Source organism: Rana temporaria, chromosome 1 (genome assembly GCF_905171775.1).
Source record: "Rana temporaria chromosome 1, aRanTem1.1, whole genome shotgun sequence".
NCBI classification, from domain to species: domain Eukaryota; kingdom Metazoa; phylum Chordata; class Amphibia; order Anura; family Ranidae; genus Rana; species Rana temporaria.
The window spans coordinates 103,456,692-103,475,886 of record NC_053489.1 but is presented as its reverse complement, the minus strand read 5'-3'; the positions used below and the strand labels follow the sequence as shown (position 1 = coordinate 103,475,886).

General features: G+C 42.6%; 1 protein-coding gene across 6 annotated transcripts in view; it reads left to right on the top strand.

The window, feature by feature from the left end:
- ARHGEF28 (Rho guanine nucleotide exchange factor 28) overlaps positions 1–19,195 on the top strand; it is a 355,169-nt gene that overhangs the window by 171,302 nt on the left and 164,672 nt on the right. Inside the window, exon 1 of one of the 6 annotated variants that reach the window (XM_040341445.1) lies at positions 14,214–14,541. The exons of the other annotated variants lie outside the window; for them this stretch is intronic. Coding sequence (XP_040197379.1) covers positions 14,457–14,541 — 85 coding nt within the window. The 5' untranslated portion in view covers positions 14,214–14,456. Of the gene's footprint in view, positions 1–14,213; positions 14,542–19,195 lie in introns of those variants that run through there. 6 annotated transcript variants of the gene reach the window in all.

The following is a 19,195-nucleotide window of genomic DNA, read 5'->3' as shown; positions in this document are numbered from 1 at the left end:
GTTCCTCGGACGTGTGTACGGGGCCTAAACATAGTAGCACCTTTGTAATTACGGTAGTTGCTGCAAATTGCTTTCTCTAAAATGTGCAGCTGAAGTGGACCAAACAGTGTTGCTGTTGATTTGCAGATCTTTGTTTTTTTGTAAAAAGTCTATAGCTAAGTTCTCTTGTCCATCTGCATCCATTAGTTCTGGTTGCTGACATATGAAGACGGCAGTGGCACATAACTGTCATGGGAAGGGCAGAGGTGTCTCCGGTAGGTAGACTTTGATTGGCCATCTCTATGTGTAATGCCGCGTACACACGGTCGGAATTTCCGACAAGAAAAGTTCGATTTGAGCTTTTGGTCAAAAATTCCGACCATGTGTAGGCTCCATCGGACTTTTTCTGTCGGAATTTCCGACCGCACAAATTTAAGAGCTGGTTCTCATTTTTTCCGACAAGGAAACTCGGAACGTCTGTATGCAATTCCGACGTGCAAAAAACACGCATGCTCAGAATCCTTGAACTTAATTTTCCTTGGCTCGTTGTAATGTTGTCCGTCACTGCGTTCGGAAATTTTGTGTGACCGTGTGTATGCAACACAAGTTTAAGCCAACATTCCGTCTGAAAAAAATCCACGGTTTTCTTGTCGGAATTTCCGATCGTGTGTACATGGCATAAGGGGGGTTTGTGATTGGGCAGTTGTACCAGTCCTGACCTGCTTCTTCATGGATAGAGCATCCATGTCCTTTTGTAGCCACCATATTGGCCACATGTCTCATGGTCAGAAGCCCGCACACACATTTTCAGCCTAAAGCCTTAATGTTCAGAATAAAGGAATGTCCACTTATGAATACATTTCAGGCTTTTATTGCAACTTCACATCTTTACAATGCTTTCCATGACATTTCACATTTGACATACTATCAGATTCTTCTGCGTGAACTGTCATGTACAAGGTTAAACATTTTGTTGGAGTTATTTCAGTCTACAGCACAAATACATGTCTTAGCTGAGCCATCTTCCCTCTCCTTCATTCTTCTCCTTGGGAGCACCACAGATCTGGGACCACTTCCCCATATATACTAGGTCCACAGCCCTAGGCGCCCATCACCGAGTCACAGAACCTGTAGCTGGGGGTCAGAGGGACAAGGTGCTTCCATACGTATACCAGTTTCTGTCCAGTGTCCCTTCTATAGCTTTGCCCAGCCAGACACGCTCTCAGATAGCAATCTCATTCCCAGGCTTCCACCAATTCTCACATATAAGGACTCTGTCCAGGACCCTGCAAGGGCTCTTTGGATCAAGTCTGTGTAGAAATATGGTTTAGCAGCTTTGGGCTGTCCTGTTCTTATACCCCGCCAACCTTGGGCTGCAACCACAGATGCATTTATATGGGTACTAACTCCACCCATTACATCACAAAAGGAGCAATTTTTTCTAAAGGGGAGCGAACACCTGCTTACAATTCACATATGCCACAAGCAACAGAGCTATCTAGTGGCAGGCAGGCTAACTGCACCTGCAAACATATGCAACATTGTGATTTCCAGCTGAGGAATAACTTGGTATCTGGTGTAAAGTGTCTGTTGGCCAATCATGCACCAATTATTTGGTAATAGTCCCAGTAGTTCATATATAATGGATGTTTCCTTAAATCTTGGCAAAAAGGGGCTGCTTGTGTTAGATCTAGAGTCCTGGGATGCAAGTTTAGTGATGCCGAGGTTCACATATTAATGTGGCTGAACCATCATTTCCAAATTAGAGTTTATCAGTGATAGGCTCCATGATCCTCTCATAACCGCGTCTCTTTAACAATGGGTGTTGTGCCTGGCCTACCCCTCTCACCCCCAGTGCTTTCATATAAAGCAGTAAAGTCACTCATGGATTTTTAGGAATATGTGCCTGCATTTAACTTGTTGTCATGAATTTAGTAATTCGACTTTTATGGAAAAATCCAGTATCCTGGATGTATCGGATTACAATATAATGATGAAGGATTTCAGAAAATGTGTCAAGTCATAAGAAATGTCGGAAAGTCCGTGTAGACAAGGAATGTTCTAATTTGGTCGTGTTCTCTTGTAAGATTGGTATGCCACTCTATAACTCAGCAAAAACAAAGGAAAATTCACACATGTTCCTGCTGTGCCTACTTGTTCTTGTTCTCCTGGAAAGCTTGTAGATTCATTATTGATTAAACAGGAGTTATATATTTACCTGTTTTGCTCTGGAGGGACATTCCTTAAATAAGTTACTCATATACGCTTAATGAGTGCAGCCGAATATACTTAATTCTGAGATCATTCTAAAAATATTTCGAGAATGATATAGAAAAATAAGTTAATTCTTCAATTTACTGAACTAGTGATGTAATGTCAGGGTACAGTCTGTGATCTAAACAGGCACAGCACTTTAATCTTACTGGGACGGTTTCTTTAGGCCAGGGGTGCTCATACTGTGGTCCTCAGAGCCCTCTGATGTGGCCCCTAACCTCAAACCAGGGAAGCACATGCCTGGGTTTGGCAACCCTTTGATCTCGATCTGGTCTTGCCGACCCACCATCCCAGAGCATCAGAGTGCCTCGAGCCAGCACCGGCAGTAGGCGGCCGCGGAGAGAGCAGCAGGAGCCTCATAAGCTAAGGCTTCCTCTGTAGCGCCAACTCCTGTCACAGGGGGAATGATATCAAGTGCACTTCTCCTGGGACCTTCCTAGAAAAGAGGAAAAGAAGGCCAGTGTATTAAACAACTCCTACAATGTGCTTTTGCAATGGGCAAGTATGATGCCCGTGTACTCTGTCCACTATTATACTTGTGTATTAATATTTACTGTCTATGTATTGTTTCAATTGGCAATTGTTGGTGTTATGTATGTAACATTTTAACTCTACACATGTAAACAATTTTACTTGAATAAATTATATACTATAAAATTACTGTTATTTTTACTGGCGAAAACGTTGCCCACTTAATTTAAAGTCCCGGGGCGAATCCTTTTGTTTTGACTATGTGCTTTTGCAATGGGCATATTCGCACCTATAAAAGGGTTAACAAATAAATATAAGGATGTTTTCACGCTGATCTTTGGGTTAACTACACTGAGCCATAGCCTTCTATTATATCCTGCGGGTTTGATGTGCTTTCTGAAAGCACACCAAAACTCCTGAATGCACCGTGAGCATTTTCGTCCCATGTAACTACACAACTTTCTTGTTGAATGTTGCATTGAGGAGGGACACTGCTGAGCCCATGCTTTCTTCACCAGTCCAGCGTACATCTGCCACATCACTCCCAGTGACAGAATAGGGTCCCGCCGTGAACAAATCGCGAACCTCATGTGCACACTTGACTAACTCCTTCAGCTCTCCCGTACCATGCAGTTAGGTACATGGGGTCTCCTGGCCAGTAGCGTCTCTGTACCTCGGGTTCAGTCCCAGCTGTTTTCGGGGACCCAACCACTAGGGAGGGATGCAGAATACCAACCCCCTGACCAGTGGCATCACTAGGGTTGGTGTCACCTGGTGGGGTAACACATTCTGTCACCCTCCCCCCCCCCCGAGTGGTAAACTAATTTGCTCTGGACCTGCTTCACATGCGCCACCCGCCTGTCCCTTGAGCCCCCTTTTTATATGTAGACCAGGGTGAAGGGCAGAATCCAAAAAGCCTGGAAAAATCGGCAGATCCTCACTTAACCCTCTCCCCACCTGGGCAGTCTAAACTAAACAACTCTACACTCATATGTGCCTGCCTACACACTAATCAGTGCTGCAGCCATTGGCTGATCGAATGGTGGTTTTCCAGTAGGACCATTCGACAGAAGCTGGTCTAGAAATTTGTTGAACAGAGAGCAGTAAACATGGACCAAAATTTCAATGATTTATAACTTTGATACATGTATTCTTGTCTTTACAGGCTATTGTAGGTCCTGCTGATAAGAGCTTATAGGGTTGGGGGATGGGATTTTAAAAGCTGAAGAGACTTGAAATGTATTGTAGTTAAAAAAAAAAATTGGTTGTAGGTGAATGGGATAGGTTTGAAAACCAGGTCATCTGCAGGGTGGATCAGACACTTGACTGACAGCACACGATCTGCTTAACCTTAGGGGAAGGTGTGAAAAATCTTGAGCGATTTCGTCAGGACATGTGACCCACTGCGTCTTTGCCCATCCCTCTACCTGGCCATGCTGAACTGTAAAGACGAAGGACGGTCACATGTAATAAAGTTTAAAACAACTTTTTGTAAGATTATATTGTAAGAACTGTTTTTTAAAGTAATCGTTCTTGGTACTGTATGTCCTGTCCTTAGAAGGTGGGATAAATAACTAGATTTACAGCCGCTTAACACTGTTACAATAAACTTGTTTATTTTATTTGCTACCTTCTGATCTGTTAAACAATCAAAAGTGTTTTGGTTGATCTGCTGGATAAGTGCTAATCTGGCCATAAAACTTCCAGTACACTCTGCTTTGTCTGCATTATTAGTTAGCAAAGCTATCTGTTCCTTCTGCAAACTACACCCCTCTACATGTAATGAAGTCAAGAAGAGGGGGTTCTGTAGTCCTGACACAATCCTGAACAAGAAAATGAATGCAGCCTCCACAATTGGTAAGCTGCAATATATTACAATTTTATTCTTGGGTCTAGATACACTTTACAGATGTTATCATGTAGTTTATTGCCAAGCAACAATTTGGGCTTTAAAAGAGGCCTACTTTTTTTTTTTTCCCCCAGAGTTGAGGAAGACACAACTTCTTGTTAGATTTTGTAAACCTTCCCTGCTAGGTCTTGAATATAAAACTGGCAGGAGTTGGGCTTAGTTGCACAAGGTCCCTGTACTGATTGTAAAACAGATTCTTCTTATGCCATGTACACACGATCGGTTTTCCCGTCGGAAAAACCTTGGATGTTTTTTCCGACGGAATCCCACTCAAGCTTGTCTTGCATACACACGGTCACACCAAATTCCACCCGTCAAGAACGCGGTGACGTACAACACGTATGACGAGCCAAGATCAATGAAGTTCAATTCGCAGTTCGGCTCTTCTGCTTGATTCTGAGCATGTGTGTTTTTTTGCGCGTTGGAATTCCATACAGATGAATGTTTTTTCCGCTAGGAATTTTTTCCGTCAGGAAAATAGAGAACCTGCTCTCAAACTTTTTCTGGCGGAAATTCCGACAGAAAAAGTCAGATGGAGCATACACACGGTCGGAATTCCCATCCAAAAGCTCACATCTGACTTTTTCTGACGTTAAAACCGATCGGCATAAGTGATCTTCTCACGATACCCCATTGTTTGCAGATTGTGCAAAGATAAGCCAGCACCTTATATCACTGACTGTGGGGAGCTTTTTAGTTATGCCCAGTCCAGTGGATGTGAAGTACAAGTGAGAACCGCCTCTCCCAAAGGCACATTAAGGACTTCCTTATAACCAATCTCCGAGGGAAAATATAAATTCCCTCCTTGCCACCCTCCTACCAGCCTCTTGCTCATTCTGGCTATTTTTTTGTGCAGCAAAGGTACAATCATCTAGTCTGCTGTCTAGGTGCCTCATAATGCCAGTTTCAGGGTTCAGGGGACCGGTTACCCAGTTGTGTTCATGTCTGCCAGTCTCCAGTGGTCCACTTTTGGTGATGTCATTCTCTCCTGGATACTGAGAGGACCCTGCTGTGCAACAGCCAATAGGAAGTGTCCACCTAATGCAAAGAAGGGTCCTAATTTCTGTATATAGAAGATGGAAGACTTGGGACTGGAAAGTCAAATGGTCATGGGTTTAGGTGAGCAAAAAGGGTGTTTTTTTGGTATTTTTTTCAGTTTAGACATTGTGCTAATAACCTAGTATAGGTTTTAAATGTGGAACTACTGGATTTTGAAGAGCTAAAAAGGTGTACGATTTTAGCATAGCCCACTGCAGTTTAATACCCTAAGGCCTCGTACACACGACCGAGGAACTCGTCGTAAATGAAACATCGTTTTCCTCGACGAGTTCCTTGTCAAGCTTGTCGAATCTTGACAAGCTTTCTTTGCGTACACACTGTCAAGACCAAATCTCATCGTTCTCAAACGCGGTGACGTAAAACACATACAACGGCACTATAAAGGGGAAGTTTGATTCCACTGGCGCCACCCTTCTGAGCATGTGCAGGTTTCTAAGCATACACACGAACGTGTTTCTCGTCGAAAACCAGCCCGACGAGGAAATTGAGACTCCCGACGAGGAAAAAAATAACTTGTTCCCTTTTTTTCTCATCGAGTTCCACGACAGTTTTCTCGATGAAAAACATACACACGACCGTTTTCCTCTGCAAAAAAGCTCTGCCACCAAGTTTCTTGATGGCTTCTGTCGAGGAAAACGGTCGTGTGTACGAGGCCTATAGCTTTGACCCTATAAGCCCCGTACACACGACCGAGTTTCTCGGCAGAATTCAGCCAGAAACTCGATCGGAGCCGTATTCTGCCGAGAAACCCGGTGGTGTGTACACTTTTGGCTGAGGAAGCCGACGAGGAACTCATCGAGCCAAATAGAGAACATGTTCTCTATTTCCTCGTTAGTCAATGGGGAAACTTGGCTCGCCGAGATCCTCGGCGGCTTCACAAGGAACTCGACGAGCAAAACAATGTGTTTTGCTCGTCGAGTTTCTCGGACGTGTGTACGGGGCCCAAGACTCCAAGAGTGTATTGGGACAGTTTTCAGACATGTTTCTGTGCTTTGGTCATTTTTGTGAAATGCCTTTACAGTCTCGAAATCACCACACAATAATTACTCCAAGATACAGAATGACGTCAACTGTACACAGATTGTTGCCATGCTCCCAAATCTATAGGCTTGCTCCACTTTTTTTTTTTATTCCTGTGTGGCAGCTTTACAAAATGTGCTGTTACCGTGCATTTACGGTACTGGGAGACAAACGCAGCCAGGGAATTCATATCAGACGGAGCACAGAAGTGCTACTGTAGGCCTCTCTAATTTGAACAATAATTGAAGTGAAGAAAGGAATGTTAACAGGCTCAAATATCATAGTCTTCCAAATTTGACATTTATGCTGAGCCGCAGTCAGACGTCTTTTCTTTGGATTGTTAGAATTTTTTTTTTTTTTAAAGCAAACATTGCCCCGCAGGAGCTCAAATTAAACAGAATCTTTCTTGTAGCTGCACTATATGGAACTCTTGAAGAGATGGGAGACTTCGTCCGCTATGAATCGGTTGGTGGTGCAGGGAAGAGATCCTCACAGAACACTTGTGTGCTGAGAGTTGTTCTGGGAGACGGTGTAAGAATGGTGTGCTTGTTATAAATCACTCACTGACTCCTTTATGCCTTGCTGCAAGGTTACTTTGCTACTTTAAAGGTGCCAGGCTTGTTAAAGTAGTCGCAATCCCTGCTTGGCACCAAGACAATGACTCAAAAATACCAGACAAGCCCATTTTCATTTTTTTCCCCCTTATTACTTCGAAGGGTCCTGTGTATAAAAGGTTGACATTTCTGTTTCTCTATTTAAATGCTCATTCTGACAGTTTTGCGTGTTTCTAAAGCTGTAAAAACACAGCACTAAGGCACTATCATAAACCACTAGAGAAATAGGACTTTATATACGTTTATAAAAAAGACAAATGTATAAAATTTGAGAAAATAAAAAATAATAATTGAGTAGAAACGTTGATGTAATATAAATAGATTAGATGTAGATGCAAAGTCCCGTAATGAGGGTGCTAGTAATGGTTTGAAGAGGGTCCAGGAGTGATTGATCAGTTTCACTGAAGATTACCTCTGAGTGTGCCTTTGGCTATCATGTCATTTTAAACCTCCCAGGTTTGTGGCAGGTTTATTACAACTTATTTTAAGCTCCTATTCTCTAGCTCTGCCAACAGGACTTCTCCCGAGCCTCTCTCATCATCTGGAACTCCCTACTCCCTACATCCACTTTTAAAGCACAACCAAATTCCACAATACTTGCCTCCAGTGGTGGTCCGTAATGCAGGGCGCAGGGGCGCCGCTCCCCTATCTATGCGTCTGGCCTCCTAATCTATATGTGGGGCACCGGACGCATTGATTCCAATAGTTTTCTTTTTTTGAAGCATATGATTAGCGCCAGAGGCTCTAATATTCTTCAAAAAAGGGTGGGCTCTGGGCACAGAGTACTGCGCCCGGAGCCCACCCAGTTGTGTGCCTGAGTGTACAGTCCATAGAAGACTGTAAACGGGCAGATACTTTTATTTTATTGCAGAAGAGGAGACCGTAGGATTGATTTACTAAAACTGGAGAGTTCAAAATCTGGTACAACTGTGCATGGTAGCCAATCATTGTCTAACTTCAGCTTGTTCAATTACATTTTGACAAATTACTGGAAGCTGATTGTTTTTTTTGCGAAGCTGCACCAGATTTTGTACTTTCTAGTTTTAGTAAAGCAACCCCATAGCATTTCTTTATGAGTTTTAAGAGCCTGCCTTATTGTTCTGTTAAACCTTAGTTCCATTTTTTTTTTCCACCCTTGACATCTCATTGCTTCAGGAAAGTCTATCCTGCTTTCACCTAAAAACTGGACTTTTAGGGCTCATGCACACTTTAACACAAAAACACTGCTTTACAGGCATTTGAGCTTTTTTTTCTCTGCCACTAAACGGCCCGCTTTTGTTAGCCTATGTGTCCATGCAGACTATAGGTGTTTACAGAAGTTTAGAGGCAAGGGCATTTTTAAAGGTAGAAGTCTGAGCATCAAAAACATGTAAAAGTGCATAAATGCGCATTAACGCTAGGCAGCTTTATGTGCGTTTGCGTGTTAATACATTCTAATGGCTAGAATAAATGAACCAATAGAATGCATTAATGCATAATCAAAATGCGTCTTTTTACCACGTTTTGTTTGCTGTCTTTCGTCATTGAGCAGGGGTGTCCAAACTTTTTTCAAAGAGGCCAGATTTGATAAAGTGAACATGCGTGAGGGCCGACCATTTTGCCTGACATTCTTTGAACCATTAAAATTCAGTCTAAGTGTGTTCGTCCGAGCACTAATACACTGCCCAACAATAATTATTTTGCCTTTTGATTTTATTTATTTTTACACTGTTTAAAAAAATAACAAAATAAAAAAAAATGGGTCACTTTTATTCCTATTACAAGGAATGTAAACATCCCTTGTAATAGAAAAAAGCATTAACAGGTCCTCTTAAATTTGAGACCATTTAGACTAAAATGCAAAAAAAATCAAAATTGTAATTTTAAAAAATGACAACTAAAAATGTGCCTTTAAGACGCATGGGCGGAAGTGACGTTTTGACGTCGCTTCTGCCCTGCTATGCTATGGAGATGGGTGTGGGCCATCTTGCCCTCACTCGTATCCACGGCAAGCTGCGAGAAGGACCCGATCGCCTCTGCTGACGGCTCCGGTAAGTGGCGGAGGGCACGGGAGAGCGGCAGGAGGGGGGGTCCCCTCTCCCGCCGCCGATAACGGCGATCTTGCGGCAAATCTGCCGCGGAGACCACCGTTATCGTTTACAGGACCAGCCACAGAAAAAAGACGAATATCTCGGTTATGGCAGCAGCTGCTGCCGTTTCCGAGCTATTCATCTTTAAAGTGATGACGTATATGTGCGCGAGCCGGTCCTTAAGTGGTTAAACATTGAAAACCTGTGGGGTCACATGAAGAAATGTTTCTGATGGTTGGCGATCTATTATAAAAACGATAACTATTTTGTGTTTATTGACAGACTGTAGAAAGACTATTCCAATATGCAGGTGGTAGGCCAAGTAGAAACCTTTTTTTTTTTTTTTAGAAAGCCAATATGCCTACTATGTATGTTTGATGATAATTTTGAAGAAATGTTGTCAAAATCAACAGATATCCAACAATGTATGTTCAGTGGAGCTGTGGGCTGAGCTAATATTGATTGTAGGCTAGCGAAGAGATGTCTTGGCCATAGACCTGGGAGGATGGCCATGTGTGCTCCATCTGACCGCTCTCTAGGAGTCTCCAGGGTATAGAATAGTTACATTGGGCCAGATTCACAGAAGAGATACGACGGCGTTTCTCTGAAACGCCGTCGTATCTCTCAGAGTATCTATGCGACTGATTCATAGAATCAGTTACGCATAGATAGCCCTTAGATCCGACAGGTGTAATTGTCTTACACCGTCGGATCTTAGGATGCAGTACCTCGGCCGCCGCTGGGTGGAGTTTGCGTCGTATTCCAGCGTCGGGTATGCAAATGAGGTTTTACGGCGATCCACGACAGTTTTTCGCGTTCGTTACGTCGTTGCTAGTCTAGTTTCCCGTCGCAAAGTTAGTCGTCGTTTTACCTGCCCTAACTTTACACAGCCCATGTTAAAGTATGGCCGTCGTTCCCGCGTCGAATTTCCAATTTTTTTTTCTTGCGTAAGACGTCCGGGAATACGAAAGTACGCTACGCACGTCGCCGTTCAAAAAAATGACGTCACTTCGCGCAAAGCACGGCGGGAATTTCAAAACGGAGCATGCGCAGTAGGTCCGGCGCGGGAGCGCGCCTAATTTAAATGGCACACGCCCCTTATTTACGCGGGCTTACGCCGGAGGCCGCCGGCGTAAGTTTTCACGCAAGTGCTTGGTGAATCAGGCACTTGCGATGAAAACTTGCGGCGGTGTAACGTATATACGATACATTGCGCCGCCGCGATTCTACGTGAATCTGGCACATTATTACCTGTAAGATGGAGGAGAGAAGAGGGTTCAGGACACCATCAGAGTTGGTTCACTGGGGGAAACTGTAGTAAACAGGACATGTTTTTAACCCCAAAATGTAGAGATAGCCAGGACTCAAAGCCAAGTTCCCTACCAGAAAAAGCATGCAGCATTTCAGGAATGTGCCATCTTCCTTTTATCAACAGGTCCTGTAGACATGTCATTGATGTCATCTCATGTTGTTGGGTACCTAAAATGACATCTCTCTGGTATGATACTACTAGTTCCCATTGAAGTTACGGGCTACATCTTCAGAAATTCGGGCACCCATCCACACATTGGGGATAACGCCTTGAGCGATCCTCACAACCTTCCAGGTCTACTTTGACCAACACAGAAATTGTGTCCTAGGATTTCCATGGGCATCTGGATAACCACCTGTCTGTATACCAGTCAGCAGGGCTTGGATCTTACCCTAGCTCCATATATTCTTCTGGGAGTGTTCCATGTGAAGCTACCACTATTTACCTTCTCGTGCATTTAATCTATGCATATGAACAACATTGGGGAGACCTACACCTACCTTATCAGCAAATGCCAAATCTCACATAATACCCACTCCTGAAGCCCCTGATGATGGTTTGATAAGAACCAGAAACGCGTCTGGCATTATCTACCATTTGGAGAGTGTATTTGATGTTACAGTTCTTTGTTGTGTATTGTATTGTGTTATGTTTTTTCTTTTTGCCACTCGGCACACGCTTTAATATATTTTTTGGTGATTCCATATGGCTATGGAATATGCTTTTTATGTTTTTATGTACTTAGGTGCTCTATGTGCCAATGTCAACAGGTTCACTTTGTCCAAATAAAACATATATTTTTTATACCTATACTGTGGTTTGAGACTGACTGAGAAGACTTTGTGGCATGTTTTTCACATGTATGTATTTCCACGTATATGTCACTATTTATATTTAGCCTCATTCACACCTGAGCATTTTGTGGTGCAATTCCTGAATGATGACAACATCGCAAGATGAAGACTGTGATTAATATCAATGAGCCTGTTCACACCTGAACATTGTGGTGCTTGTTGCCTATCACGTGAAGCTTGAAAAATTATCGTCATGAAAAAAATTTTTTTTGCCAACTTCATCATTATAAACGATGTTGCCCACACACCATCGTTTTTGAAAAATGATGAACAAAGCGCGGTGACGTACAACACGTACGACGGCACTCTAAAGTGGAAATTCTGTTCGCCTTTGGGCTGCTTTTAGCTGATTCCTTGTTAGTAAAAGACGATTTGCGCTTTTTTGTCTGTTACAGTGTGATGAATGTGCTTACTCCATTAGAGTTTCGAATTAAATCCTGGATGCACGCAATTCTTTTTTCTGTCGCAGCCAAACTGAGCACACCTAAATGCAGGTAAAGTGGGTAAAGGTGGTTATTTACGAAAGGCAAATCCATTTTGCACTACAAGTGCAAACTACAAGTGCAAAGTGCACTTGAAATTGCACTGCAAGTGCACTTGGAAGATCAGTCGCTGTAAATCTGAGGGGGAGATCTGAAATGAGGGGAAGCTCTGCTGATTTTACCATCCAACCATGTGCAAGCTAAAATGCTGTTTTTTATGTTCCTTGCATGTCCCCCTCGGATCTACAGCGACTGCACTTCCAAGTCCACTTTCAGTGCAAAAGGGATTTTCCTTTAGTAAATAACCCCCTCAGTGGGAAATCATTCCACACATTTATATGTGTTTAGAAATGTCCTCCAATTGCATATAATCACAGATTTGGCAATACCAGTGTAAATAAGGCCTAAAAGCAATGAATTTTATTAGAAGCCGCTCACTCACACCAGTGCGTTGTGCTAATGTTTGCGGCCCTATGCAAAAAATAAAGTAAAGTGCACACAATACACTAAAGGCAAATCCAAATAGAGAAATAGAGTTACCACTCCAGATGGGTGTATGGAAACAATCCGTGTCCTCTCAGAAAAGCCCAGGTGCCGGTGACTTGTCGTTAAGGTTCCCCTATCGAGATGGTTCCTGTAAGGACTGCGCAGGCACAATCCTTGCCAAAGGAAATCTCCGAACCTCGGCCGGCATCCAGGCTCATTCTTTAACATTCCCGTGGATTGGAGGATGTTAAAAAAAAGAGCCAGGAGGCAGAGCGAGCGGAGCGAGACCGTGAGGCCGACTGGCCACTTTCCTCAAATTCCACGTCGCCCTGGATGCCGGCCGAGGTTCGGAGATTTCCGTCGGCAAGGATTGCGCCTGCGCAGTCCTTACAGGCACCATCTAGATAGCCGGAACCATATCGGCAGATCACCGGCAATGCACAAAGCAAAATTAGAAAGAATGTCTGGACAGCCGCACTCTGAAAAAAACTTTCAGTTGCCTTTTATTGGTAAAAAAAACTTTAAACACCACACATCACAACAAAAATAGGGGATGCAGCTGACGCGTTTCACACTATTGATTAGTGCTTAGTCATGTATGAAGGAGCCTGTGGTGTTACATTTGCGATGTGAACAGAGCACATAGTAAACAATTGTGTCCTATGTGTCCTAGCAGTGACCTGCGTTGCTCCAGAACTTGGGTCATGTATGAAGGAGCCTGTGGTGTTACATTTGCGATGTGAACAGAGCACATAGTAAACAATTGTGTCCTATGTGTCCTAGCAGTGACCTGCGTTGCTCCAGAACTCGGGTCATGTATGAAGGAGCCTGTGGTGTTACATTTGCGATGTGAACAGAGCACATAGTAAACAATTGTGTCCTATGTGTCCTAGCAGTGACCTGCGTTGCTCTAGAACTCGGGTCATGTATGAACGAGCCTGTGGTGTAATGCCGCGTACACACGACTGGGTTGTAAAAAATTACGTTTTTAATGGTCTAGAAAAAAAAGTTTTTTTTCAACCCGATCGTTAATACGGCCTTGCCTACACACGATCGTGAAAAAAAAAATGCTCTAGCAAAGCACGGTGACGTACAACATGTACGACAGCGCTATAATGGGGAAGTTCCATTCGGATGGCGCCACCCTTGGGGCTGCTTTTGCTGATTTCGTGTTAGTAAAAGACGATTCGCGCTTTTCAGTCTGTTACAGCATGATGAATGTGCTTACTCCATTACGAACGCTAGTTTTACCAGAACGAGCGCTCCCGTCTCATAACTTCTGAGCATGCATGTTTTTTCACGTCGTTAAAGCCCACACACACCATTTTTTACGACGTTAAAAACGACAACGTTAAAAACGTCGTGAAAAATTAGAGCATGTTCTAAATTTTTCATGGCCATTTTTTACATCGTGAAAAATGATCTGGAGCCCACACACGATCGTTTTTAATGACATTAAAGAAAAAACGTAATTTTTTACAACCCGAAAAACGGTTGTGTGTACGCGGCATTACATTTGCAGTGTGGGAAGATTGCGCTCTTGTCTTTTTGTACTCGCTCTCTTCTCTCTGTTTGCTTACAAGTGTACTTCACAGACTCCAGCTTCAGTTTTAGCTGTTTGCATTAACATGGAAATGAAAACGGTGAGTTAATGATTCATTGGCACCCGGTGACCTCTGAAATAGTTGTGGACCGTGATGCAGCTCCAGTTTTTGGTACATGTTCTCCCCTCCATTCCCTCATCTGATTTGATATTTACAGCCTGATCTGTCTACATGCCTGAACTCCTGAGGAGAGCAAACGTTTACAGGCTCTCCCTCCCCTGGGCAGACAGGGCAATCTGATCCAGCTCTCCTCATTCCTCTATTTTACACATCTTCTCTGGACGAGCTCCTCCGCAGGAAAAGCTGCGTCCTTCTCCACCAAAATGGATTCCGATTCGGATTCTCCCTTTAATTATTCCTGGCCTGCCTTCCCCAAAATGAGGATTCACCGAAGACCGACTACGCAAGGTAGAAAAAAAACAGAAGCGCCCCGCCAGGTCTTTCAGACGTTGTGTAGCAGTTTGTTTTTTTATGTCCAAAGTAGGAAAAAACTCTCAGATCAGGATTAGATTTAGTTGTTGTTTGTGTACATCGTATGGGATGAAGGATTGGATTTCTCGGGGTATTGTAGAGACAGGTGGTACTATACCCATCGATTGTATAGTTCCTGAAATGCCAGCTTTCTCATATCTATCCATTGTACTCATTTATGTTGTTCTGTTGGATAAGATGACATATGATTGTTGTAAAAGATGGAAATGGTTTGGATTGTACAAGTAAATTGCAAGGTGTGTGTGTGTGTGTGTGTGTCAGATTTGTGTGTCTAGTTGTGTACATTTATGAACGCACATGTTCTGTAGCTGTGTATATGTCGGTACTCATTGTACTGTTCTTTATACTTGTAGCATTTAGTTATATCTCCAACAAAATATTTCAAAAAGCATGACGGATTGTGTGAATTAACTGTACATGTTACACACATTCAGATTTCTGATTGTGTCATATACGATTATCCCCTATCCATCTTCAGAGATTTTTCTCCACAATTGGATTGTTCTGTGACACCAATTCACAGCATAGAATCAGAAATATTCTGTCTACACTTCTTTACTACATACAACCAGATTGTTCTGTGACACCACTTCACAACATACAATCAGATTGTTCCGTGACACCACTTCACAACATACAGATTGTTCCGTGACACCACTTCACAACATACAATCAGATTGTTCCGTGACACCACTTCACAACATACAGATTGTTCCGTGACACCACTTCACAACATACAATCAGATTGTGAAAAGGGGGAAAATACTGCGCTAATCTAAAAATATAAAGTGAGCAGCTACACAAACAATATGACAAAAATTGGAATAGAAACAGTGAAAAAATATGCAGCGCTAAAAAATTCTTTTACAAATTGCAAATTATGCGTCAATGTGATGAGAACACAGTGACCTGTGAGTGAGTGTCCATTTGAAACATCAAACACAAAGGAAAACACAGAGACAAAAAGTCCATCAGATTGTTCCGTGACACCACTTCACAACATACAGATTGTTCCGTGACACCACTTCACAACATACAACCAGATTGTTCCGTGACACCACTTCACAACATACAGATTGTTCCGTGACACCACTTCACAACATACAATCAGATTGTTCCGTGACACCACTTCACAACATACAGATTGTTCTGTGACACCACTTCACAACATACAATCAGATTGTTCCGTGACACCACTTCACAACATACAGATTGTTCCGTGACACCACTTCACATCATACAATCAGATTGTTCCGTGACACCACTTCACAACATACAACCAGATTGTTCCGTGACACCACTTCACAACATACAGATTGTTCCGTGACACCACTTCACAACATACAATCAGATTGTTCCGTGACACCACTTCACAACATACAGATTGTTCCGTGACACCACTTCACAACATACAATCAGATTGTGAAAAGGGGGAAAATACTGCGCTAATCTAAAAATATAAAGTGAGCAGCTACACAAACAATATGACAAAAATTGGAATAGAAACAGTGAAAAAATATGCAGCGCTAAAAAATTCTTTTACAAATTGCAAATTATGCGTCAATGTGATGAGAACACAGTGACCTGTGAGTGAGTGTCCATTTGAAACATCAAACACAAAGGAAAACACAGAGACAAAAAGTCCATCAGATTGTTCCGTGACACCACTTCACAACATACAGATTGTTCCGTGACACCACTTCACAACATACAACCAGATTGTTCCGTGACACCACTTCACAACATACAGATTGTTCCGTGACACCACTTCACAACATACAATCAGATTGTTCCGTGACACCACTTCACAACATACAGATTGTTCTGTGACACCACTTCACAACATACAATCAGATTGTTCCGTGACACCACTTCACAACATACAGATTGTTCCGTGACACCACTTCACATCATACAATCAGATTGTTCCGTGACACCACTTCACAACATACAACCAGATTGTTCCGTGACACCACTTCACAACATACAGATTGTTCCGTGACACCACTTCACAACATACAATCAGATTGTTCCGTGACACCACTTCACAACATACAACCAGATTGTTCTGTGACACCACTTCACAACATACAACTGATTTCTGTAACATCACTCATAACATACAACTGAATTGTTCTGTAACACCAACTTAACTACATTTCACTGAATTGTTCTGTGACACCACTTCACAACATACAATCAGATTGTTCCATGACACCGCTTCACAACATACAACCAGATTGTTCTGTGACACCACTTCACAACATATGACCAGATTGTTTTGTGACACCACTTCACAACATACAATCAGATTGTTCTGGGACACCACTTCACAACATACAATCAGATTGTTCTGGGACACCACTTCACAACATACAATCAGATTGTTCTGGGACACCACTTCACAACATACAATCAGATTGTTCTGTGACACCACTTCACAACATACAATCAGATTGTTCTGTGACACCACTTCACAACATACAATCAGATTGTTCTGGGACACCACTTCACAACATACAATCAGATTGTTCCGTGACACTACTTCACAACATACAACTGATTTCTGTAACATCACTCATAACATACAACTGAATTGTTCTGTAACACCAACTTAACTACATTTCACTGGATTGTTCTGTGACACCACTTCACTACATGTAACAACACAACCAGATTGTATTGTGACACGATTTTACAACATATGACTTGATAAACAACATAAAACCACCTGTTTTAACCTCTAAAATCCCGAACCACTGAAGTTGCGGTGCAGCCTCATTCAGTTGAATGGGTCACGTTCGGCGGGTAGTAATACGTATTGTTGCCATGTTTTTCATGCATAATGTTTTCATTTTTTGTGTGCTGCAATTTACAAAAAGCTTTATTTGAAAGACAGGAAAATGACAAAAATTCACGGTACAGAGTGGTAGGTTAATACGGTAATGGATTACTGCGTGCTGCAATTTTATTCTTTGGGAGCGTGATAATGTTGATGCACCTTCAGTATTTCTCTTGTATGTCAGCACAGCCCATAGGTGTGAATGGGCCCCACAGCAAACAATGGCAATCTTCTTGTTGTGCATTTGCGTGTGTTGGGCAATGTACAGCAAATCTCAGGGTTTGTATATACTATAGGAAAGTTTTAATTATTTCACTGTCGATTATTTAAAGAAATTGTAAACCTCTGGACAGAAGCCTTGTCCACTTGGGGAGAGGGTAGAGTCAAACTCAATAGTAAATGTATCAAATGTAGACGTGATTCATGCATTTAATCTGAACTCCAACTAACACATTTAATACAGTTACAATTTTTTGTTTTGTTTTTTGGGGTAAAGGTTTTTCTTAAATAAAAGCTGATCATTGTAAGCACCCCTGTCAGTGGTAAATGGTTTGTCTCAACCTGCTAACTGCCATTTTTTGCTGGATAGCTTGTTCTACGTATTAAAGGAAATTGAAAAGTAACAGAATTATTGGCTGTATCAGTAGGTGAAAAATACTTATTTTTTTAAAGTTAAAGTGGAGCTCCACCCAAAAGGGAAAGCTGAGCCTATTAGCGTCCTCCCCCTTCTGCTGCCACATTTGGCACCTTTCAGAGGGGAGCAGGTACCTGGTTTTGACAGGTACCCGCTCCCACTTCTGGTGACTTTGCCGTGGCAAAGTCATCCGGAAGTTCGGCCCTCCTCTACTGCTGAGCCATTCACAAAGCATGCGCATGTGCAGTAGGGAACCCACAAGGCTTCACTGCTGGTGTCCCTTTTCTGAAATGGTAGCGGCAGCACCCAAGAGCCAAATGAAAAATCAGCTTGGGTGAGTACATTGCTGGATCCCTGGACAGGTAAGTGTCCTAATATTAAAAGTCAGCAGGTACAGTCAAAGTGAAAACATTATTTCATTATTTCATGCATTTTTAATATTCAAAGCAAACTTGTCCATTTATCCATGTCGTCATGCTTTATTTTGTTGGAAAACTTCATTGAAAAACACCCCGTAGCATTTCTAACCACTGCCATCCTGAGTGAGGACAGATGATTCAAGTAGTATTTACGTGTTCTTCCTGGAATCCATTTGTCCTTAGCTCAGGCATAAAACAAATAAAACAAATAAATATAGTTAAGGCCCCAATACCCCCCCATCCATGCGTCCGGCCACTTGCAGTATGCGGGCACATGAATTACAGTGGCTGGGGTGTTTTTTTTTTAAGCACCCGATTAGAGCCAGGTAGGCTTCAAAATGGCAAAATATAGAAAAGACTGTCCTACTGGAATACACCAGAGGGGCACATACCACCGATGAGCCTCCCACCACTTCCACTTGTATGTTTTCTGCCACCATCAAAGACCAAAAAACATGGCCGTTACACCGCTGCTACGAAAAAACGATTTCCACTGCACCTGAAATGAAAGAAAACAGACAAAGTGAATAAAAACTGCTTCCTCCTCTCTGTCCCTTCTTCTGCTGCCCGGAAGTCCCCACCTCCTCCTTAAATAAAACTCCGCCCCTTCCTACTTTCTCCAACCATTCCAACACCTTTCTCTTAATCCTTCTGTAACGGTATGGCCCGTGGGAC